The sequence below is a fragment of the Xiphias gladius genome, chromosome 12, assembly GCF_016859285.1.
Source record: "Xiphias gladius isolate SHS-SW01 ecotype Sanya breed wild chromosome 12, ASM1685928v1, whole genome shotgun sequence".
NCBI classification, from domain to species: domain Eukaryota; kingdom Metazoa; phylum Chordata; class Actinopteri; order Istiophoriformes; family Xiphiidae; genus Xiphias; species Xiphias gladius.
The window spans coordinates 2,955,330-2,981,358 of record NC_053411.1 but is presented as its reverse complement, the minus strand read 5'-3'; the positions used below and the strand labels follow the sequence as shown (position 1 = coordinate 2,981,358).

At 40.7% G+C, this 26,029-nt stretch overlaps 1 protein-coding gene across 4 annotated transcripts in view; it reads left to right on the top strand.

Annotated features, from left to right (window-relative positions):
* Positions 1-26,029, top strand: part of pde5ab (phosphodiesterase 5A, cGMP-specific, b) — an 86,412-nt gene that overhangs the window by 8,921 nt on the left and 51,462 nt on the right. For 2 of the 4 annotated variants that reach the window (XM_040141031.1, XM_040141030.1), the window contains exons 1-3: positions 12,658-12,805; positions 16,148-16,685; positions 18,356-18,529. In XM_040141031.1, coding sequence (XP_039996965.1) covers positions 12,708-12,805; positions 16,148-16,685; positions 18,356-18,529 — 810 coding nt within the window. In that variant the 5' untranslated portion in view covers positions 12,658-12,707. Of the gene's footprint in view, positions 1-12,657; positions 12,806-16,147; positions 16,686-18,355; positions 18,530-26,029 lie in introns of those variants that run through there. The other 2 variants (XM_040141032.1, XM_040141033.1) reach the window with 1 other exon arrangement.

Genomic DNA, 26,029 nt, shown 5'->3' with positions numbered 1-26,029 from the left:
TGCTCATTTCTGACACACATTTTAGAGGATTAACCAGAGGCCTCAAATGTAGATGATCAGGATAAATGTATATCCCTGTGTATATGGTCTATGTATAAGTAATGCTTCATTTGACATTTGGCGTACATACTTTTTTAAGATAAATTCTATACATAGGGGCTATAAAGCGAGGCTATGTCAATTTCAAGAGAAGGTATAGCAGTTGATTCTCTTAAAAATGAAAAGTTGAGCAAATAAACAACAGAATGCACCCTCATTTCATAAGACACTTGTATGACCAGTATCTTACGGTGTCAAAAGTTAGCAAATATTCGCTAGCTATTTGCTGTGTAACTGTCATTACAGAGTCACTTTGCTGACTTTATGACTCTCCTCTACTTGTGCTATTGTTACTACATTTAATCTTCTACCAGTACCCTGCAATTGCCACATGTGGCCACAGTGGCCATTGTTTTGCAGAAGTTAAATCGGTTAGCTTAACAGAAACGTAACTGCAGTTTTACAACCACATTATTTTCATAATTTACTGAAATACTATTTTATTATTAATTCTAAATTGCGATTTTTATAATTTGTGTTACTTTTATACTTTTTTACCATTTGTTGTTTTTGTGCGTGATATCTTTTTGCTGATGGTACCTAATTGGTTGCAGTTTTCTGTAATTTTGTTTTGCATACACAACACTACTAAGGTCTACTGCATGACAGACTTGCTAAACATCCCCATCCCCAGAGTTCCACACTCTTACTTTCTACCTTACTTCATAAAGGGCACACTACTGCACTGGCAGTGAACATTCAATATGGATGTAATTTTTTGTAACACTGGGCCCCGTGGACAATGAAAACACAGCTCCTCTTAAAAAATACAGAAGGTTTTTGCAAGACTGGCCAATTGATCAGCTTACTTCTTTACTGTGATGAGAGCAAGGATACCAACATATGGTCCATATCACCTTACAGTATGCTGTTTGAGTAGGCTGCTTGCTGTATTAGAAACAAGAAGATGAGAAGAAGCTCTAAAGCTGAACAGTAAGTAATCTTAAATAATACGATGCCACATCTGGCAGATTTGTGTACAATAACAGTTTTGTATTAGAAAGGCATGGTGGCTCAGAGTCCTGCAGGTCAGGTGGACTAGGCCTTTACAGTGTCCATAGGCCTAGCTATTACCATATGTGAACTGAAGTGAATTAGCTTTTGGAGATACATTAGTCATTTGAAGACACCGTGTGCAGAACTTTTATGTGAGTACAGCATGTTTTTCTTCTCATCCCAGTGACAGTGTCTGTATCACCGTCTTTTTTGATACTACTTACTGGGGGATGCCAGAGTTTGGAATTTTCAAATTCCACACATAGTGGCTTTTTCTGTCCAAACTATAGTTCTACAATCACAGAATTTCTCTTCTGACTTCTGACAGTGTTTCTCTTCTTCAGTATGACTTGTGTACTGTAATTATTGACCAGGGAGCATGTGGATGAGCGGTTTGTACTGATCAGGCCTGTGTGGACACAAGTGCATCATGGGAGACAGTGTGTGTGTGCAGTATGCATGTGTGTGTAGGTTAGTAACCAAACACCATCTGAGCACAACCCTGGGGCATCACACAGCACACTCACACACCTACAAAAGCAGCTTTAATGAGTGTGTTTCCACTTAACACGGATTTTTTTCCCCTACAGTGTTTCCACAGGGTGATTTTTCCATATACACGCACACACACACTCATGCAAACAAACACACCTGAAATACACAGAAGTAAAACAGAACAAATCTTTTCTTTTCTTACAGTAGTTATCTGGAACTTTTAAAAATACAATATTATAATAAATCTTTTTTTTGTTATTCATTATTGCTTTAATCCTCACTTTTTCAACTATGGAGCCAAGAAACACATGCACACAGGTGCCGGTCTGGAGATATCTGGCTTTTTCCTGCAGGTGATTCATTCTGATGTGGGACAGCTTCTCTATCCACAAGAAGCCATAAGCCAAGTAGCTTTCAGCGATCGGCATCAAATTTTTTTTTTTTTTTTTTGGTGAATCAGGTTTGGTGTCAGGACTAAGATGAATCAGTATTTCTTTTAGGTCAGTTTACTGTGACGAATCTTTCCACCGCTTGTTCTGATGGTTTCTACTTTTACTTGCTGTGCACACGGACACACACACACACCCGTACAACTGGCAAATTCTAGCACTGTCTTTCCAGTTATTATAGAGAGAAAGAGTCATGAATTTTCTGATTCACACAAAGGTTTTTTTCAACTTTTTGAGGCAACATGGACAAGAGGTCATGAAGTTGCTTCGACAACTGCGCAAACACCATGTGCTGGTGAAGACTGTGTGAGAGGGTGAAAAGCTCCAGAGTAATTCAACTTGGAGTTGAGATTTTTTCTTTGGATGGTTTGGTCTTAGGTTTTGTCCAAACATTCACGGTCACCAGAGGAAGAATCCTACTGATTGTCTTGATCCTCCGATGTGTCCTATTGCCACCATGAAGTTCATATTTTTGGTTGTTAGTGAACTGTCATGGCAACTATTGGATGGGCTAAGATGTAATGTGGTTCACACAATTTTTACCCCCCCCCAGGATGAATTGTAGTAATTTTGGTGATCCTTTGGCCATCATCAGGTCAAAGTTATATTTTTTTCAAACTTTGGTGTATAACCATATACCTGCAAGTAAGGACAGTCCCATCAGCGTCAGCTGTACTTTTTGTATCAACTAGCAAATGTTAGTATGCTAAATATGTGATGCTGAACTAAGATGGTGAACATGGCATGATCACTTTAACACGGACATTGTGAACATGTTAGCATGCTAATGTTAGCAATTACCTCAAAGCAGCGTTGTGCCTGACGACAGCCTCACAGAGTTGCTAGCATGGCTGTAGACTCGTTTAGTTTTGTGTGTCTCTTCAAGTGTGGCTTTTCCTGTGAAGGAGAGAACTTTTCCCAAGACAACACAAGTTTCCATGGGATATGGCAAATCATCAGAACTAACAAAACATATGTTATTAGAATGATTTAGAGGATAATTGCATACAGTTCCACACATAATAACTTTAATAGAGGACCATAGAAGAGACTGAAAGAGACAGCTTCCATCTGTATTCAGTGCCAACACTGCCATAAATAGTGTTGGGGTTCAATAGCATTTTATCAAAATCAAATCCAGAATGGAAACTCCTTATGGAATCCAAACCTTGAATCTAACTAGGTTTAGCACATTTGCAAATAGCTAAAGTTGAGTATCTAAATCTCAAAGATCTGTCATCACACTTTTTTTTGGCTTTGAAAGCCAAAAACACTGCAGTTTCGAGTGGGATCCAAATCATGTTCACAGCCTGTAGCTGCAGCCTGAAAATAAAATGTAGTTAAAATACAAGATATTGGATAAATGTATCTGGCTCATTGAAATAACAGGAGTAGACTACTTACTATTATTTTCATGAGTTTAAAATATTGATCCAATATGATTTGCTCCATTTCTTTTCCCTCATAAATGATTTTTTGGATTACAAACTCCAGCTTCCGGAGAGCAAGTTAGCCAGACAAAATTAAGCTTCACTTCACCTGTTATTATCTTCTACTGCTTGTGATTCTTGTCGTTTTGGCTGTTGACAGTGATGGTCAGTGCAAGCTGAAAATGACACGACTGCTACTTAAATGTTTTCTGCATTGTTCTTTGCTAATAAAAAGTGCAAAGAGAAATAAAGGTTTGATCAAAGATTCTATAGCATCAGAGTCCAAAATCCTGGTATTGCTCTATGCCCCAAAGAAGTTGCCACTTACCACCAAAGGTGTTCAAGATTACCATCTAACTTTGCCTGACAATGCTTTTACATTTCTGAACGTTATTTTAATTTAATTTTGGGTGAAAGTCTCTCAGTGTGTGTGTGTATGTATGTTTCAAAGCCATACCATACTGACATCTCTTAGTGGTACACCTCCCTCTTTTTCTCTGCACTGCTACATCATCCTGAGAAACAAACCGCCATACAAGTATCTTCTAGGCAAATTAGGGCAGAAATTGGTGGGACAGCTCCTCTGGGCGATTACCAAACAAAATGCAAAGTTCAGAATGAGGTCACTGGCGAACAATAAAGCAAAGTACAAGGGGAAATCTATACACATTACTTTGCAAACTGATAGATGCGTTCCAGATGGCAACATCTACTGTAAGGCTATCTTTGCTGAGTTATGGGAGCTATTATGACTATGGAAACGACCATAAATCTGGACAGTAATTGAGATCAGGACAAGCATCTTTCATGCGAGATAGATGAACGGGGAACTGAAAGCATTCCAAGCTAAAGTCCTCTGGGAGACAGTTGATAAGATTGAGGGCATTTTGTTCAACATATATGTGTATAAACTCAGATACTTATTATTTGATATGATTCTGCTTAAAACCCTGGAATCCAAAAGCAATGTATCATCTTTTTGGCAAAAAAAAAAAAAATTCTAAGGTTCCACCCAAGATGACTGAAATGTTTGTTCTCGCTTTCACTCTGTGAACACACTGGCCCTTTAACTCGATATCAAATTAATGAAAAATGTTGTATGTTCCCTGAGCCGGGATCTCACATCAACCATTTAAGGTTTTCAAGGTGACGCAAACTTTCTTTCCAGCTGGGGCACTTAATTTATTCTTTTTCTTTCGTTGCCGTGTGTGATTTTCCAGAGATGATGTTGGCAATGTACTGTTTCTGAAACAATGTGCCTGAAACCAGGCCGTGGGTTTTCCTCACATGGTCTTGCTTTTCTCTTTGGTGTCTGAAAGTTTGAAATGAGTTTGAATGCAAGACGATGCTTACAACAAAGCTGTCCATCATATTGGATAAGTCGGATAATTACTTAACATTATCAGCTCCCTTAGCAATAACTGCTTACTTCTCCAGTTTGCTTCTGACATGTCCATTCCCCAAGGAACTGTACTGGTGTAGATTTATCTTCTCTAACACATTCTACCACCGAGACACATGCCAGTCTTATACTGTTAAGAGGGGCGATACAGCTGAGATGGTAAATCTCCTCTCATCAAAACAACCTTAACTCTGAGCTCATCTGCATGATGCTCATTAAGTAGCTAAGAGGCCATGCAAATGGATGATAATGTTTCAGCTCGGTGCCCGTCATCATGCACCATTTATCCTCTGTGGGGCTGGAGAGGCAGCCAATTACAGCAACGCTCAAAAACTCTGCTGACTGAGAAGAAGATGCAAAGTTGGACTCTCTCTGGCAAATAAACTGTACATGCAATATATGTACAGTATGTGAACATGAATATTAATACAAACTCTATTTAGACCGGTTAGTGAGGTTTTAATGGCTTAACATGGTATTTTTTATACCCAGTCCAATGTAGTGTCACCCTCCCCTTGTAGACCGTGGCAGTCCGTCGAGAGTCTCCCCAGCCTATCCCAGCATGAACTGGACAAAAGGGGTAGGAAATCAGGTAAAATCAGTTATATCCATCACATGAGAGGCAAACATGTAAGTCAGCACCGGTCCAAATTTCTTCAAACCAGTTTATTTGTCTCCTTTTAATATTTACACGGATTAACATTCACACCACTGTAAAGTCATGTGCACACATAAAGCAGCTGGGACGTCTCAGTAAGAACAATTTTTTTAATGAAACTGCTTTAGAAATGAGGGTCACTGTTTCTGTGTCATTATGATTTCCATCTACTTTCGCTCGGCGCTGTCAAACTGCAACACTGCCAAAGCGGAGTCACAGCGGGAAAATGATTAATATTTCTGTACAAACAGACTATTTTCTCTTGTCTTCTTTCAGCCGCTCGGGACATTGCTTTTTTGGTATGGCTTTTGAGCAGCATTTCTGACCCCTACATGGGTCTTCTGTATTCAAACTCTTCCAGGCTGCTGCGTGTGAATAAAATGCCCCAGAAAATGTTGTTTGCTGGGACAGTAAGTCACTGATGTTCAACTCAGCAGATGGATAAAGGCAGTTCAGAGGCACTTTCACACAGAATGAAGGCTTAAAGACAGATGATGACATTTCTTCAAGCGCTCTCTCTTTGCTTGTATGCTATTGAAGGCATTCCAGCGATTTAATAGAAAAAAACCCACTTCCATTTGAGCTGGAAGGGAACGGCTCTCTGTCGCTCTTGCACTCCTCGTGAGATTTACTCCCGATGTCCCCGCTCTGTGCTGACACTATGCAGACACGCGTCTGTGTTTTCTCAAACATTTGCTGGATGACAGGAAGCCATTAAACATAGCTCTGCTCACAAACAGCCCTGTTTTCAGGATCCAAGGTGATGCTGAAATGAAGGCTTTTATCTCCTTGACTGAATATTTTTCTAGGCATAATCTTTCTGGCAGGGCCGACTTATGCGATATTGTGCTGCAAAGTAGTCAGAGTTTTGGCTGTTTGGCTACAGCTTGAACCCAGAAAGTGCAAGAAAGACTTGTGTAAACTGGTGTTGGTTTTGGTTTCACAAGAAGAAGGTAGTAGATTTTTATCAGCGCAGAAGGGAGTGAGTTTAAACATTTGCGAGGGTTTCCTTTGTCAACAGTGATATCAACATACTGTGAGCTGATGTGTTCAGGTATGGCTGGTGGCCCAGTCAGGTTTTTATTTCCTTCCTTCATGTTTCAGACTTGTTTACTGAGCGGCTCCAGAAAGAAAGAAAGGCCTGAGGGCAAAGTCCACTGACAAACAGTGAAGAATGAGCAGAAAATAAGGGTGGGCATTTTTCTGCTCACTGTGTGTGTGTGTGTGTGTCTGTGACAGAGAGAGAGAGAGAGAAACAGAGAGCAATTGTACGTGTGCTCCTGATTCATATGTGAGTGCGTGCCTGTTTGCATTTGATACGGTACCTTAGCCACATTATTGCGTTGAATAATGCATGAATGTGTCTGATATGTGTGGTGATGCATTTGATGCAGTATTTTGTGATTTTCAATAACATTTGAGCACCTACTGTATATGTACATGTGTGCATGTACGAATGCATGCTTCCTGATGTGTACAGTGTAGTGTGTTTATTTGGTACAATTTATACCATTACATTTTGTGCATTTATCTCTTGCATTTGATACAGTATTTTGCCCTATTATTTAAATGACAAGTTTGTGTATGTGTTGATGACTGTATGTGTGTGTGTTTGTGTGTGTGTGTGTGTTCTTGTTGCAGCGTGTGTGCAGTTTCCCTATCTAATGAGGGATTATTTCGGGTGCGCTTGCTTTTGAATTTAGCTTGATTATCTAAACCACTTTATTGGTAGGTAAATCCCAAAGTGAGTGCACCTGTTTACAACTTGTCCGATCATCTGCCCTCTCACGTTTCAGGCCGAAACCATGTAGATTAAGTAGATAAGACTCAGTTGTAATAAACTAGAATTATCTTTTAAACAACAAAACTGAAATTCTAAAGCCCTGCTTGCAGTCCTCTACAAACATTACCAGAAGAAAGTCTAAAAATACACACTATGTCTTAGGAATGGGGCTAGGAATGTACTCTGCAAATTTTGATGGCAATCTGTCCCCAGGTGTCTTGTGTGCAAGAATGAGATTTTAGCCTGAAAACTGCGTGAGAGGAAGGCGCATACCGTGTATAAAATGTAAACAGTTCATCTGGGTAACATGAATTTGGTGGGTTTATCAGGCACTGAGCTTTTGTACAAGTGGTGGCACTAGAGGAAAGGAAACGTCACCATAAACCTTAGGATGTTTCCTGTGAGGACCATGAATATCCACAGCATATGTTGTGGAAATCCAGCAATTGCTTCTCAAGATACCCTGCCATGCGCCAGTGTGTTGGTGACGTGGGGGCTTTTGACCCTGCAGTGGTGGTAGATGAAAGGTCACGAGGTTAGAAATCATCCTCTGCAGATCATGTACGTCCACGGCCATCTGGCCAGACGTTTTCTGGACTTTTCCGGACCAAACAAATGGCCAGACGAGGGAACCAGCTGAAGACACATAAGATGTTATGAAAGGTTTATAGACTAGGCCCACAGTGAGCCACACCTGAATTTTTGATCCCTGGGAAATAGGTGGTGCTGGAAGCTTGATGACACATTAACTCCTTGTAGATAGTAGTTAACTGTTGGTTTGTGGCTAGTTTTTTTTTTTGAGACACTGAGACAGTTGGGAGAGGGTTGTTTGTTTCCTGTTTCCTACCAACATTCATTGGTTTCTTTTAACTATGACCTTGATCATTCCATAACCTAAGTACTTATTTGAACCCAAACTGCATTCTTTCCGTAACCCTAAGCAAGTCCTTTTTGTGCCTAAACCTAAGCAAACCTTAGAAATAGCAGAATCAGATGAGAAAAAAGTTCTTCTATTTAGATCTATTTTTGCAATGGTGATTTGTCGTCATGACGATAGGTGGTGGGAGATCGGAAAACACGTATATAGTGGGGGTCCAAAAGTCTGAGACCGCTTTCCCAGCCCACTCACTCACTCTCTCTCTCACACACACACACACACACACACACACACACACACACACACACACACACACACACATGGATACACCATGCAAACACGCTGACCAATCAGTCAGACCAGTCTGTCAGAAAAAGCCTTTCAATTCTGTCAGCTCTGATCTAACCACAGGGGATGAACAGTGAGAAGAACAGGGGGGGGTGTGTATGAGATGAGACATCTCAATGGATGTTCCTTTGAAATTCTGCATGCTGCTTTTCGGGCAGCATCTGCAGGCACAATGTCTGCTGCAATTCCCGTTTTGTACCTTCACCACTTCTATAGTTCTACTATGAGAATACTACAGATGTGTTTATCCTCTACGGTCATCGTTTAGACAGAGGCGGAGGTGCACAGTTACAGAGGAATAATGTGAGTGCTACAGACAAGTTGTGACCAGCTCGGCTCTGAAACACATTAAAAAGAACTTCAGGAGTCAAAGAGCCTTAGGGACTTAAGTCTGTGTGTGGATCTGTGTGTGTGTAACAGGAGTGCAGTGGGGAGTACAAACACCTGAAGTGATCAACTTTTTATTGTGGAAGAGAATTTTTATTTTAAATTCTAAAGCTGACATTGAAATTGGTGCATTCTACAAAGCTAATTACACTGTTCCTGCTTAATGTTTTTTTCTGTTGGTGTTTGTTTGGTACAATGATGTACATGAATTAGGACGTTTCAGTATCACGACCACAAGCATACCTGAGATTAATGTTAGTCAGTCTGTCGGTCCCCCAGTTTGGTCAAGACTGAAATAAACTAGTAGATGGATTGCTACGGTATTTGTTACAAACATTCGTGACCCCTGGAGGATGAATCCTACCAGCTTTGGTGGTCCCCTGACTTTACCTCTAGTGCCACCAACAGGTATAATTTCTCACTTATCCACTGAATTCTCTTAACATCTGCTAGATCAGGGGTCCCCAACCCGTCGACCACGACCAGCCTGTCAGTCTGTGAGGACGTTCCAAGTTGATCGCAAAGTATGTCTCATTGAAAGGTGATTTGTTGATCAAAATACTCACCTAGAGCAGTCTTGGCACTGCATCTGCTGTATTCAGTTACTGGTAGTTCAGAGTGATCACTTAACACTCCCCTTGTTTCACATTAAAAGCTTTGCATAGACAAATCACATGGAGACTTTTAGTATGAAGCAAGGATACGAAAATGTGTATGTATGTGTACGTGTGCTAGATAGCTGTGGCCGGCCAAGATGGTGAACATGGTAAATATCGCTAAACACGTTGATAACATTTTTATTGAAAGCATGTTAGTATGCTGATGTTAGCATTTAACTGCTGTGTAAGTACAGCCTCACAGAGTTGCTGGTGAAGCTGCCAACTCTTAGCCTTGTTATCATATTGTTTGGTCATTTTAAAGACATGGGGGTTAATTTATCACGTTTATGAAGTCTGCTAAACCTAAACCGGGGCATCTTGTTGGCTGTGCTTCACATGATTTCTACTTCCTTTTGAGCATACTTTTTCATCTGTTTTCCATCAAAATATTAAGTCGTGGGCAGCGCACAAACAGGAAAAGTAGAATCAAGTAAAAAAAAAAAAAAAAAAAAAAGGTCCAGAGAAATAAACAGAGGACACAAAATGTCAAAAGAATACAGGACACACAACGTAAAACTGGAATAGACTGTGAAGATACGATACAAAAAGAAGCACCATAGGGAGACTGTACACAGACCATAACTGTTTATGCCCCCCGCACACCCCCCCAGTCTCACCATTAAACTGACTAGAGGCTCTGTTGTCTCTGATTGGCTCTCTGTGCTGTTGACTTGGAGGGGGTTGGGGTGCTGCTGGTGGGTTACCCCCGGGACAACCAGCCACCATCTGCTGGTAAGGTAACACCACCGGCGGGGCCAAGTGTCCAGCTGGGAGGACACTGGAGACCAGCAGAGCGAGTGCAGACACAGAGGCTAGAAGCCATTAGACTTCATCAATAAACCCCCAAGCTCCTCCAGCTACGTGATTCACAGATGATTGAAAAGTGAATTACTACTTAATTATTGTGAATTGTTTATTTGGAATTAGCAGCTTCATTACAGTATACAGGCTAAGATCATAAGAGATGAATAAATGAATTATTATAGTTGGGTTTGTGTAGAATTTGCCCTCTCAAAGGAATTCCTTCAATTACCTCTATTTATTTCACCTGTAGATTTCAACTAGTGTCAGCTGATGAAAGCTGATAGAGACGGTCATTTGTGCTGATACTTAGAATCGATGAAAAAAAAGGCTCTGATACAGCATTTTGAACCATCTCTCACAATTAATATTTACCTTGTTTGTGTCTACAAACCTATTGTGTGAGAAGCCATCTGCATCTTTCTGGGTCATTACTGCAGATGCTATGGCAAAAAGGTCTACTTTGAAACTGCTATAATCATCATTGCATAACTAAAAATCTAAACGGCAATGAATGAAAAAACTCTGTGATTGTTTATTCCCTGGAGATGATAAACGTGCATCATGGTGTAAAAGCCAAGAAAAATCAGTGAACACAAACTGTCTGTGTTGCTATTTTCTTCTGTACAGCCTTCTCTTCTCTACCTTCTGATGTATTTTAGAAGGGGTCTTTACTTTTTTTTAAAATCCCACAAACAAGATCAGCTCTAAAATCCCTGCAGTTACCCTAAGCTCGAGTTCTGCTACCTGCTCCGAATCCAGTGGGTCCCGACAAAGTGCTGAGTTTCAGGTTGCGTTTGTACTATTTTGTGGGGTAAACTTTAGGGTCTCTGGTCAGATTCCCGGCTTAAATATTGCAGTAGCAGTCGTGTTGAGCAGGGTCTCAGTTTTAGGCAAAATCTACCCTGGGTTTATTATGTGGGACCCAACCTTTCTTAAAACCTTCAAAGACTGTTCTAGAAATGTTCAACTTTCTGACTGTTTCATTAGTCCCTTGAACATTCCCAGAGGGTTTCAACATAACCATCTTTCGTGGTTATGTAAACACTGTCCGGGAACTAATGTTTCCCTGCGGATGACTAAAGGTTTCTGTAATGCAACATTCTATTGAAAGAGAAATAAGAACTGTTCTAGGAACTTCTGTATATCTTTGACCACAACAAATCTTTCCTTGGGGAATGTGGGAATGTCACTTTTTAACCATAGGGGAACATCCTCCTAACCATCCCCGAACATTTCCCCAGAGATTGTTATTGGTTATTTTATGGAGACCTCATGTAGGCTGCTTTATGGTGCTTTTAGATACATTTTTAAATTGAATTCATTCACTTCAAAGTGGGAAAAAAGGGGCGTTAAGACAGATAGATGACGACCTGTCAACCTACAGCACATCTAACTGTCTTGAATGCCACATCTACATTGAGTAAGGTGTCAGATTGGACAGAGCCTCCAACATGGATGTATTTGTACAATCAGGTTTGAATGTAGGTTGCAGTGGATATGCTAACCGACGTCCGGTGAGCCCACTTCTGGCTAACTCCACACCGCCAGACTTTTTTACTTGTCATTTATCAGACTTCACGCAGCGACGTCTACTTCTTCACACAAGCAGTAGTACTCCCCATCACCTTGAAACAGGCTTGGGTCTGCGACATCAGTGTGCACAAACTGCTTTGTGATATAGCCAGTTTGAATTTTCACCACCACTGTTGCACCCCTATCCATTATTTTCCGTTATATAATCTGGCAACGCAATGTCCATTATCTATTTATAACACATGTCCTGCCAATAAAGCAAACTGAATGCGAAACAAAATTAATTAAAAAACACTTTCCATTGGTACAACTTAAATTTTCCCCCTATATCATCAGTAGGCCTCGGCTATATTTTCATGTTTTTTTCTAGTGTTCAAGTGTTTGTCTAGTGTAGTGTCCTATAACGTATGATGTGTCAGTACTATCTCTAGCATAGTAGGCGCACACTGTATGTGTGTATATTGTTGTGTATATTTGTAGCGTCCTCTATCATTAGAGTGTGATAGAGGGGGGTAATCCTCTCTCTCTCTCTCTCTCTCTCTCTCTCTCTCTCCTATCCTCCAACAGTCGCTTCACCAAAGAGGAAGCGCACAGTCACCGCTTTACGGTCCGCGCGCACCGAGCCACCGGCCCGAGAGCAGCTCTCCCTCCCTCCCTCTCCCTCTCCCTCCCTCTCTCTCTCTCTCTCTCTCTTTCCGTTCACAATATACGGTGCCGGGTTTTCCGCGTATACATGTAGACGGTAACCGGAGCTCAGTGTGGGAGACTCTGTAGTCGCCTTTGCGCCATGGAGGACTGCTGTAGTCCAGAACGCGAGGGGATGGAAGCGTGGCTGGACGACCACTTGGAGTTCGCCCACTCCTACTTTATCCGGAAGGCGTCAAGGTAAAAGCGGACGGGGTGAGGGTGGGTGGGTGGTGGTGGTGGAGGGTTGGGGAAGGGGGGGGGGGGTTGGGAGCAGCCGCTCAGTGCGGACATTAAACCTGAATACTCTGTTGTGTAGTTTCCAGAGGGATTCTCTGCAAAAAATGAAAATAAATAAACAATATAAAATAAACTTTGCTTTAGTGCGCAGCCCAACAGCCAATCACAGGCAATTCCATTCCCTCTGTTAGTTTAGATTGTTTTTATTATAGGTATCACTTTACCCCTCTATTAAAGACAGGAGGTCTACGCAACCCCGCACTGATCATATCTAAGAGTAAACATCCTCTGCAGCGGTGCTGACCGCGGGTCCGTCGGCTCCGGTGTGGCCCTCCTGGAGGACTCATGTGGTCTACCTGCACGGCCGTGGATGTGACAGAGCCGCTGCGCCGCTCGCAGCCCGAGCCTGTTCCCCGCAGCCCAGCTCGACGTCGTTTTGACCATCCGCTCGACAATCAGTAACAGCTCGGAGAGTTGCCCGGGGACCTGCAAACATTAACTTTTACTGCACTTTAATTCTCGGCTGTCGGCCGAATAGGTCCTCGGTGTTAATTATACGAGCCTTCCTTATAGGTGCCGGTGCCATAAATGAATTACTTTTTCCCCCCTCTCTCTCTCTGCTGCAGGCTCCTCCTTCTAGACCTCAGGAAACGCTTCTAGGAGTAAATTAGCCATTTAATTTGTTCAGCAAACAAAATTCCAAATCGGTCTTTCTCAGGTAGTAGCAGCTGTATAAGGCATCTTTTTCAGCAGGCATATCTGGGCGTTTCATCAGCCTGGCAGCACTTCATCAGGACAATCTAGGTCTTTTTGTTTGACAAACCCCTTCAGACCCATTTATCCGCTTAAACCGCCGCAGCAACTTCACTCCGTTTTTCTTCTTATCCAGCATCTCTACCTTGAAAAACAGCAGTTTCCATTAAAAGCATTGTCAGAGGCCGTACTTGTTTTCCTCCCCTCATGTTTTGCACTACGTTACGAAAGCAAAAAAGTTGGTCGGCTCGGTGCGAGAGGTTTGCACACATCAGCCACTCTGCCGTTCTGGTTGAGAGGCATTTCTTAGAGAGGTATTGATTCAGCCTCACCTCCCCTCGATACATTAGGGTCGGCTCTGTAGGGACGCAGGCAGCTCAACGGGAGATGGAGTAAGGAGGACCTAACCTGACTGGCTCTGCCCCACTGCAGTCAGATAACAGCTCATTCTCTGTGGCTCTCAAAGTTTTATTTGCCTGGCTCATAGCCCAAGCCACCATGGTTAATTCCATGGCCAGTGCCTTTTACTGTCCTCCCCAGGTTTTGGCCTTCTGCTGAGGTGAACAGAGGCTTCGACTGGCATGAAAACGCCAGGACGAGTCACATGACCTTCAGCCTGTTTGAAAACTTAAGCAGCCGAGCAGGGAAGCAGAGAAGAGTGTGCATGCGTGCATGTGTGTGTGTGTGTGTGTGTGTGTGTGACTGGAGTGTAGGGGTCGATTAGCCAATGTGTTGCCTGATTAGAGCGCTTCTCTGAAATCACATCCAATTTGCTGTTCACACACAAGCCTACACCCAAACGCTCACATTAGATCTGTTCCGGGAAAAATCCACATTAGACACACAAAGGGGCTATGGCACACCCAGGCTAAATGAAAACAGTTCATAACATAGACTGTATTCACTTTAATTTCCCGTGCTCACTTATATTTTATCCGCAAAAATTGTTTTCATTTTTACATTTTTTCTTAATAATTTCCAGCAGTGAAATTCTCAGTTGCGTTATGTTTAGTGCCCACATTTGCTGTATTCTTCGTTTCACTGCTAAGAGCTGTTGCTATTTGCATTTGCAGTTTCGCAGGCACCAGGTTACATTTCAGCATGCGGCAGACCACTAGTAGTTTAGTAGGACGTTTTCAGCTTCCAATAATGTGCAGAGGCAAAAGAGAAATCATCCTCTCCAACAGGAGAGGATTACTAGGAGGAGACATGACTACTAAGTGGTGGATGGATGGGCAGATATATTTACCCGCATCTCGAGCCAGGGCCCAGTTTCCAATTCATGATAACCTCTTGTGTAGTTTTAATTTTTAGCAGATGTGTTTGCTGTAACCATCGCAAAGAGGTCTTCCTGATCTCAAGCTAATTGTTTTACTTCCCTAATCCTCGTATATCCCTGGCTCAAAGTGAGATATGTAGCTTTTGAAAGAATGAATAAAACATTTTTCCTCTTACAAATGAAAAGTTACATTCACAAGCAATAAATACACCCTTCCTCAGGGATTTTGCTGTTATAGCCTTATTTGGTCGGGTGTGATCACTGGCTTATGGTAGCTAGTACTGGCTAATGTTTACAAACTTTAGACAGGAAGTGTTCACACATTATTCCAAGGTGTTCAGCCCTTGTACTTAGTGAAACCAGATACAAATAAGCAGTGCATGAATCATTAAGTTAGCTCCGTCGTTAGTGCTCCCTGCACAAACGATTTCAGGGTGTTTGTGACACTCAGAAAAACGTGTTCACTTACTCTGTAATGATTGTGCGATTATGATTGTGTCTCTGAATTATGGCGTCTTTAAAGCAACTGACTCAAGAGAATCTGCGGAAGTGAGGAGAAACTCACCTTGCCATTGTGGCCGCTGTGACCAGCAGGCGCAACAGCCCACCGCTGCGCCTTGTGGTCCAGGAAATTCCATCGTCACATTATCTTTTTATCATCACATTAAGGACAGGTCACGCATTAAGATTGTTGGGCCAATATATCCTGAATGATTGGACCAAGTTGGACCAAGTTTGTTCAGGGTCAGTTGGTGAGTCCATGGATAAAATTATATAGTGTGTTTGCTGTTGGAACCAGTTGCTCCGTGTCTTTTTTCATTGAGATTAATTTTTTTTTAAATATTGATTTATTTATTTAAATGTCTTAAAATGGTAAATTAACAGTAACAACAGTTATTTTATAATCCAGTTGATCGGGATTCAGTGCAGAGCCATGGCTCACTGTAACTTCACCTCACTCTTATGTGTCTTCCTCTGTGTCTTGACCTTTTCACCGCTAATTCCAGCATACATTAGCAAAACTGTTTTTGATGGATTTATAATGAATAAAAGGTCTGTGTATGTTGGTGGAATTAATAATTATGTAAGGGGCCTTCAATAATCAGGTCTGTTAGAAAACAACTACATGTAATGTGTGTTTCAGTTGGTATCATGTCTGACACTTTAACCAACAGTACTTGGTACCTGTTACTGTAACAGCTGTACAGATACATTATCGTTTGGTACAGTAGGTCATAGCATCTGATACGGTTTCTTCTCCATTTGGACAGGGAGATGGTGAATGCCTGGTTCGCTGAGCGCGTCCATACCATCCAGCCATCTGCAACCAAAGAAAATCCTCCACAGCAGCGGGTACACCAGTCCTCCACAGACCCTGCTCCCCCCTCTGCCTCCACCATCCTCCCACCCACCTTCAGCCTCCTGGACAGCCGCTGCCCTTCACCTGCCACGATCCCTAGCCCGGCCCCCAGCACCCCGACTCGTAAAATCTCAGCATCAGAGTTCGACCGCCCGCTCAGACCCATCGTGGTTAAAGACTCTGAGGGCTCTCTGACATTTCTGAGCGACGCTGACCGTGTAACTGTCCCTCTCCGTGGCTCAGTGATGGGTGAGGGTGGTGTTGTTGGGGTAGGTGGTAATGGCAGTGGATGCAGCGGGGCAGGTAATGGCAGCGGGGGTGACCGCTGCGCCAGGCTGCTGGAGCTGGTGAAGGATGTGTCGAGTCATCTGGATGTGACAGCACTCTGCCACAAGATCTTCCTCCACATCAACGAGCTGATCGCTGCAGACCGCTACTCACTGTTCCTGGTAGGAATGCAGGGGAAGGGGCTGGGGGTCAAACTGTAATTCTGGAGCACCATGATTAGTCAGAGGAGGAGGGAGTGAGACGTAAGACCCAGTATATAGTTCTTTAGAGTGTATGAAAATGTTTTATCAGACAGTTTCTACAGACAAATGTAAGTGTTAGTCTGTCATGTCAGTACCAGTCTGCCTTATTGTATATTATGATACTTGTATTTAACAAGTACTTGTAATATTAACCCTGAATGGGGATAAACCTGACGTAATGACACTCTGAAGTATTTGCTCAATCCAGCATTATAAATGAAGAACGGATCAAAGCATGCTCTACAGAATTTTCTATATTTTCCTCCTTAAAGCAACATTAATTGATTTTTTTTTACCACTTTGGCAGCTACCTTATACCTTTACTATGGTTAACAAGTTAGCAAACAGCTGCTGATTTACACATGCAGCAGACACAGTTACATTAGCTGTGTCTGTGTCATTTAGAGTTGTTTCTGTCCACCCAATGAATTTAAATTCAATAGGCCTTCATCACAGCAGATGTTTAGTAAAAGCAGAAAAAGTAGAGGTATTGCTAATAACATTAACGATTGCGCCATTCCATTCATTTTCCTGGGAAGAACATTTGGTTCTTTAACTGCTAAGTGCTCCACTATGTTCAAATGCTAGTCACTAACTTGGCTGGTGGACAGTGGGTTTATTGGAATTTTTTGCAGAAAAAACTTACCTGCTGCAGGAAACAAGGTTTTAAAAACCAAAATAATGAGCTAAAAGACCTCAAAAAGCCCCATAGAGCTTAGGAAAACTGAGTTTGGTGATAATTCTATTTGGCTTCATCATTATTAGTGATTACATTACACTGGTCATTTGATCTATTGTTTATATAAAATTATTGATTATTGCAGCTTTGAAGTATATTTGCTGAAAACATTATAAAGCATGTTCATGTGTAATGCACACAAATGGCATATTTTATAACATACTGTATATGATTTCAGGTTTTTTTTCTTACATGGGGTCCTTCTTTGATATGTGACTTTCAAACTCTTTGCTTAAAAGATCTGCCTGCTGCTGGAAACAACACTGATTAGAGCAGAGTTTGTGGGCTTGAAAACCAAAACAATGAGCTAAAAGAGGCTAAAAAAAACTCTGTAAAGCTGAGGGAAACTGCAGAGTTGAGTGATAATTCTCTTTGAATTGGTCACCATAAGCAACACCTTCACATTACACATAGTTTTTTGATCAATTGTTATTATAAAATACTGATTAGTGCAGCTTTAATTTACTTTGTATTATTTTTATGTTTTTCTCTGTTGCATGAGCAAAACCTCGAACAGTGACTCCAGTATAGACTGTTTTGTTTCTGTACAAAGGAAAAACAAAGTCCTCTAATTATAGTTTAATTAGATTTATTGGTCCGAATATTAATTTTCCTGGATCATCAACTTGTTCTCTTGCCTGAGATGAGATTCTTGCAGTGCAGGCCAACAGCAAGGGGCACGATCATATAAATGTATAACAATTTTTCCCTAGATCATCAATTTTCCTTTTAAATCAGCTGTGTGACCACACCCGTCTGTTTGTGTGTGTGTGTGTGTGTGTGTGTGTGTGTGTGTGTGTGTGTGTGTGTGTGTGTGTGTGTGTGTGTGTGTGTGTGTGTGTGGTCCCAGGTGGGTGAGGACAGCTCCAACAGAAAGTTCTTGGTCAGCCGATTGTTTGATGTGGCCGAGGGATCCACATTGGAAGAATCCTCCAGTAGCTGCATCCGGCTGGAGTGGAACAAGGGTATTGTGGGACATGTAGCTGCAACGGGCCAGCCACTCAATATCAAGGACGCGTACGAGGTGAGGATTTCACACGGTTTTGTCTCCTTTTCTTCACACTATCAGGGACAGTGGAGATGCTGGCGATGCCTCTAATGAGGTGGTTTGCTGTGTGTGCATTTGTTCGTGTGTTGAAAAGGGCTTTTGTTTGCTTTGGGGCATATTTGATGGTTCTTGCTGACAGAGCAGACTTGAGGGGGTAGGAGGGTGATCAAAGAAGGGCAAGTAAGTCGAAGTGCTCCTCTGGAGGGTTCATCTTCACCACACACACACAGCCACACAAACATACACACACACACACATGAACCAACACACACTCCTTATTCTTTTCCATCGCTTAGGAACTGCAGTCTCTGGTGACATTTTGACCCCTGAATGTTTCAGTGTATTGACCTTGGCTGTGGTCAGGTTTAAACACAATACCACTCTCCCACTTCAATCAACGATCAAATCAACCTGACTTTAAAATTGATTGCAATTTAAAGGAATACTTTGAAATACGCTTATTCACTTAAAAGAAAACAGACACAGCTAGTTTGACTCTGTCTAAGGTTAAAAATACACCTACCAGCACCTCTAAACCTCAGTAATTGCCATGTCTTATTTTGTTTAAACAGAAATGTAAAAACGAGAATTTGTTGTTTTAAGGGGAGTTACTTCCTGGAACTATTTCTTGGCAGACAACAGTTGGGTGCATTGACTGTGTGCGGCTTCCCAAAGTCTTGGTATAACCATTGTACCTATATAGGGACAAAAACCATGCCTCCAGTCTTTATGCTAAGCTAGGCTAACCACATCCAGGCTATGGCACTGTACTTAACTGAATTTAACTATTGGGTTTTTCTCTATAATATTGTAAGATCTTGACATTACTCTGTAAAGTGCATTGAGACAATATATATTAAGATTTGGTGCTATATAAATGAAATTGAATTTAATTGAATTAACAGACAGATGTGAGATTGATATTGATCTGAACATCTCACTCATAGAAACTGAGCAAATAATCGTGTTGCCAAAAAAATGAAACTTCAACTTTAAATGTGGGTCAAAAACATAAAAATAAAAGGTATTAATTGCTTCATATTAAATAAAAGAATGTTTAAAAAATCTTAGAAGAAAACTTCTCTCGTATGTTAATTGTACTGCACTTGGTAATTTGTCTCTGTCAGTGTATGTGAATGAGAAATAATTTTTTAAAAGCGCTTTGGATTAAAACTAAATGAAGGCATTACCATAAAACAGCTAATCAATAAAAGTAATCACCATTTTTTTTGTATTTTAAAGACTGTTCTCATATAACATCATTATTTTATAATGCTATGTAAGAATGATAAAGATTTGAATTGAATGTATCAATAAGCTGGACAAACTGAATAGATTAGTTATCCCTAAACCTTTTTTTTTTTCATTAATTTGTAGCTGAAGACTGCGGAGATTGAAATACTTACCATTAACCCCTGCAGCTGCCTCAAACAATTGATTTGCAGTGGTATTCCCGGGTTACGTCTGGTAACTCTTAATGGACTGATAATAGAATAGATGTGGACATAGCTATACCACTACTGTAAGAATATGTTACTGTGTTAGTGTGTATGCTGCGTGTCTTTGTGGCTGCATACTGACTGCGACCTTACTCTGGAAGAGTTATGTTTGTTCTCAAAAAGAAGTAGATATGAGAATACTGTTTGTGTGTGTGGCTGGAAGAGAGAGAGAGAGAGGTAGAGACAGGTAGAAGGAGAGAGGGAGCAAGTATGGGGCTATAATTAAATGCACATGTTTTGTATGGTCATTTCAGGCAGACTTCAGTAAGTGCGTTTGTGCGCGTGTTTGCATTAAACATTGAGTGACCTCATTTAAGCTGTCATAGCTTTGTTTAAATTGAATTTAGTTTGAAAGTTGTGTCTTTATCCAGCAGAGAACACTGCCAAAAATACAGACGTACATTCTAAGGCCTTATAGATTTATAGCGTTAAAATCTTACAATCATCTCTCTATGATTGTAATCTTTCAAATTTTGGTCAGTGGAATTTTATAGTTCCATTTTTTCCTTGTAAATCAACTGAGAGATTGTCTGTCATCAAGTGTCTTGTTCTTGAAATTCTGTCTTGTTTCAAGTTGTTGGCAGTTGGTTCTATGATTCTGAAAGTAGTCTTCTATTAGAGGTTCTATAACAAACATGTTGAATTATGTCACTCTTTCAGTGGAACTGCAGAAAAAGATTTGTTGATCTGTTTTATTTCCTGTTTCCTAAATTGGCAGTAATTATTTTGAGCGATTCCTAAACTTGACTGTAAAGAATTGAATTAGAAAAAATGAGGTATCACATTGCAAGTTTGGTGTCAGGAAGTATCAGGAATCAGCAGCTGGCATAGGTATTCTCTTGCAATCTCAAGAGATGCACACATTAAAGGGGTTGGTTCACCCAAATTAAAAAGGAAAACAGATTTTCGACCTAGTCAGTGTAGAGCGTTTTGGTTTTATTAGTCCAGGTTTTCAGGTTTTGCAATATTTTTCTCTGAGATTTCTAGCGGTAACCTAATACAATGGAGGGTCAATGAACTGACCCTTTAAAAGATTATGTTTCAAAGCCTACAGAATCTATTTTGTGATTTAATCTTTGCCGATTTGACTTAGATAAGAATTCTTTGTTCCATCAACAAATGTGAATCATTTTTATGATTACTCAAGGCCAAAAAGACAGTCTTCTAACTGTTATTTTCCAAAGAGTTTTATAGTGAAGGCACGGCCTCATACTAAATAAGTCTATGTATAAATGTATCTATAAAATATAGTTACTAAATTGATTGTGACTTAGATTAGAAACTTCTGAGTTTTTACAATTCAGCAAAAGCAGAGGCAAATCAGTAGCCTAAGTCACAATCAGGTGCTGATGTGTGAGAAAAAAGCTTAGATTGCACTGCTGGTCAGACACCAGACTGTTAATCACCAGCTGATATGAAAACACAGTCTGCATCTAATTGTAGCCAGTTTAAAGTTCCTAATGACCACCTGGACTATAACTAGCTTCTTGTTGTTTGCATTAGTGACTGTTTAGACAGACTGATCACTGCATTACATGTCACATTATGATTTATGACATATGCTAACAATCTATGTCAGACTGTGTGATATATTTGAGGCATGTCACATTGTGTCATGAATGCCTGGGGAATAATAGTTCTGCAATGTACATAGAAGAAAATATATGTATTTACTTACGAAGTCATGTATTTTGTATATATGAATCTAGTAACAGTCACACTGCAAGTATTTGGCATCAAATTACTGACACAGTCAAATTTTTTAACACAGACTCTCTTAAGTTTTCAAACCTTTAAATTGACCATTGTTGTATGTGTCTCACAGTATGATATTACTACTGTTTTGAACACAATGTTTTGAACACATATCTCTCATGATTGTCAACTTTTTCCAAGATCACAGTGTGTATTGTTTCTAACTAGACAGCGTGCCTCTAGCCAAACATCAGTTAACATTTCTTGTACTCCAGCTACATGCACCCAGTTTCCTTTTTCACAATGCTGAAGAAAAAAGAGCAGTCTGAGAGAATCAGAAATACTATTAACAAAAAAAATAACCATTCCAAAGGATACAAGGCAATCGCCAGAGATCTTAAAATTCCTGTTTCAACAGTTCATAATGTTATCGAGAAGTTTCACAGTCATTAAACTGTTAAGACACTTCCAGAAGGAAAATAAAACCACGCAAGACATCTAAAGAGCTTAAGGCCAACCTGGAGCAATCTGGAGTGGTGGCTTCAATCCATACCATACACCACAGACTAAACCAAGTAGGACTCCATGGGCAAAGGCCAAGGAGGAAACCACTACTGAATGGAAGGCACAAAAAGGCAAGACTAATGTTTGCAAAACTTTCATAGATAAGCCACAGTCTTTTTAGGATAATATTGTATTTACAGATGAAACCAAGGTAGAGCTCTTTGGAAATGCAGTGCATCAGTTTGTTAATAGGTGACGCAATGAAGCCCATAATGAGCAGAACACCATACCTACAGTGAAACATGGTGGAGATTCTATCATGCTCTGGGACTGCTTTCCTGCCTCTGGTACTCGGGGTACTGAATGTATCATAGGTTTGAGGTGAAGGTCTTGGGTCTTTCAGTGGGACAACAACCCAAAGCAAACATCCAGCAGCACAAAAGAATGGTTGAAAATGAAAATATGGACTGTTTTAAACTGGCCAGCAATGAGTCCTGACCTAAACCCCACTGAAAAACATTGGAGAGAGCTCAAGTCCACCATTGCAAAAAGGACTCCTGCAAATTTATCCACATGGATGAAGGAACGTCACCTTCAACTAAACCTCTCTAAGACTGACCTCTTAGTCATCCCTGCCAAACAATCTCTCCATTACAAAATCAACATCAAAATCATCACTTCATCTCTCACCCCTACCAAAGTTTCGAGAAACATGGGTGTCATGTTTGATGACCAGCTATCCTTCTCTGACCTTGTTGCATCTGTCCCCCATTGTCGCTTTGCTCTATATAACATAAGAAAAATCAGGCTTAACCTGACTCAGTTCACCAGCCAACTCTTGGTACACGCCATGGTTATCTCTCGCCTCAACTACTGAAGTGTCCTTCTAGTGGGTCTCCCTTCACATACAATGAAACCCTTACAGATGGTCCAGAATGCGGCAGTGTGTCTGGTTTTTGATCAGCCTAAAAGGGCACATGTCACTCCGCTGCTCATTGACCTTCACTGGCTACCCATGGTCGCTCGAATCAAATTCAGGTAATTAATGCAGTGACTTCTGGGTCTGTACCCATCTACTTGAACTCAATCATACAGGCTTATGCTCCTTCTTGGCCACTGCCAAGGATCGTTGTCTAGCATTGCCATCCCTGCACACAAGGCAATCACAGTCCAGACTGTTCCTGTTTGTGGTTCCCAGATGGTGGAATGAGCTACCAAATGTTATCAGGGCAGGGGCGTCTCTCTATCTTGAAGACTCATCTCTTGCGAGATCACCTCATCTCCTAACAACTCTAATACCCTAACATGCCTAACTTGCACTTATTGTCCACTTCTTTACCTCATCTCCTTGCACTTTTTTCTTCTTTAACAGATTGAGAACTTAGTACTTACTTGAAGGTCTCCTGCTGTACTGAACTTTAGTGTTGTTCCTCATTTGTAAGTCGTTTTGGATAAAAGCATCTGCCAAATGAGTAAATTTAACGTATGTAAATGCAGCATGTTGACAGGCGTAATGGTTGCACTGATCTTATGGCAAGATGGTCTCCAGTTTTTAATTTTGATCAGTAAATTTGTTTTTTTGGGATTTTTTAAAATTCAGATTATACACAATTGGTTCATTTGCATTTATTTCTTAAGATATTCTGAATTTTGTACTTGAAATTCAGGACTGTATGTGCCATATTTTGCAAAAAAATAGACCCTTTGTTTGAAACAAAAAAAAAAGAGGTTACAGTTTCTGCTTCACCCTTTCTGAGAAAATATCTTTAAAAAAAGATTTAAGGCTGATTATGAAACAGTTAATTCAGGGACCACAGTGTCTAGCATATTTGTTTTGTGTGTGTGTGTGTGTGTGTGTGTGTGTGTGTGTGTGTGTGTGTGTGTGTGTGTGTGTGTGTGTGTGTGTGTGTGTGTGTGTGTGTGTGATTTCCTGCTGTGTACCTTCCTCCTTTGTTAGCTCTGTCATCTGGTTGCCTGCCAACAACAAGATGATAATGATGTGACTGAGAGAGAGACAGAGAGAGACAGAGGGCGACAAATAGAGAACAAGAGTGGCTGATGGGATAGTCCACCTGTGTCCAAGCTTGCTTTGTGTGTATGCACCTTCTAAGTGAGTGCACTCAAGGGTTCAAGTGTGTTTTTGAGTGTGTGATCACACATGTATGTCTGCATAAGTGTGTGCAATTAATGTCTGTATATTTAATTTAATTGCAAGAATGAATATGCGTAATGAAAAAAAAGTGGGTGTGTATGAGTTTGTTTATTTCATTTTTTTGTTTTCGGGTGAGACACATTGGTTTCTTTGGTAGTGTGTGCTGATGACTCAACTTGTTTGTTTGTTTGATTACAAGAATGGTACACAGACATATAAAATGAACAGTAAAAGAATGTGTGTGTAAATCAATATTAGTGCTTGTTTAAGTGTGTGCTGTGCACTAACTGACTCAGTTAATGCACAATTATTGGAGTGTGTATGCTGTAGGCTGTATTTGCGCAAATGAGTATACACTGTGTGTGAGTGTGTGTGTGCTACTGCAGAACCTGATACTGCTTCCAGGAAGTCCATCTGCGTCATCTGAGGGACTCCCCAGTTGTCTGATTGGATCTTTAACTTCCCATTTAAACAAACCCCCCTCTGACTGTTTACATTAGTACAGCCCTATGTGGGCTGGACTAACTAATTGTCCAGCAGCATTCTATCAAGTTGTAAGCTGGCCATAGTTTTAGATAGTTTTCAAATAATGAACTCATTTCCAATTGTTTTTGTCTACCACTGTCTGAAATCCAGGATCCATTGTTTCAAAAATGACTGCAGCGCATAACACATTGGATGTGTCACTTAGCGTTGCGTCAGTTAATACGTGCCAGGTGACGCATATAACACACATCGGTCATGTCTGGGCATGTTAAGGGTACATTTTAGGGGTGAGCCAGGAACACATTTTCTCTCTCTCTCATCAGAGAAATCCAGACTGTACTGCTATCAGCCGATCCATTGGGGGTTAAGTGACTGGTCCTGATCCATGATAGCAGCCTACTGTGGATTGTTAGCCAACATCAGACACTACAGACCAAATCTTTAACTTCTACCCTCTGATAAAACACAAAAGTGCTATCACAGGGATGAAACACAGGAAGTAACTCCTTAAATATTGACTTCTTCCCACTGTATTTTTATTACAGAAATATTAAAAACACTTAAAAACCTCCAAAACTTCACACATAACAGTCCACAAAGAACATCCTCTCCAAATCTTCAGCAGATGGCTGAATATTGGCGATCATTAAAACTTATGTCTAAAGTAATTTAATACAGAAATATCATTAAAAACGCTTCTGCGACCTCTGGCTTCGGCTGACAGTCTGTTATCTCCAAAACATCATACGTGGTAAATCCAGTAATCAGTTCAATTCATTTCAATTCAATTCAATTGAAAATACTTCATTTGTACCTTAGGGGGCAATTTCAGGCAAGAAAGTTTTCAAACAAAAGTACACATAGACTATTCATCCACACATAAAAACAATTTAAAAATAGAAATATTAGAAAGAGTTGGAATATACAAGGATCCTTAACAGACAAACAAAAAGTAGGGAAGCAAAATCTCTAAAAGTTGATCAGGTACAGGTTATTCTTCTTCATCTTCCCCAGATGGCTGACTAATAAGCAACTGTTGAAAGTTCTCCCGAAAGAATTTTAATATAGAATCACCATCCAAAACACAGGTGTGTCTGTACCTGTCCAGATGAGTGTGGTGGCAGGGAGCAGCCATAGTAC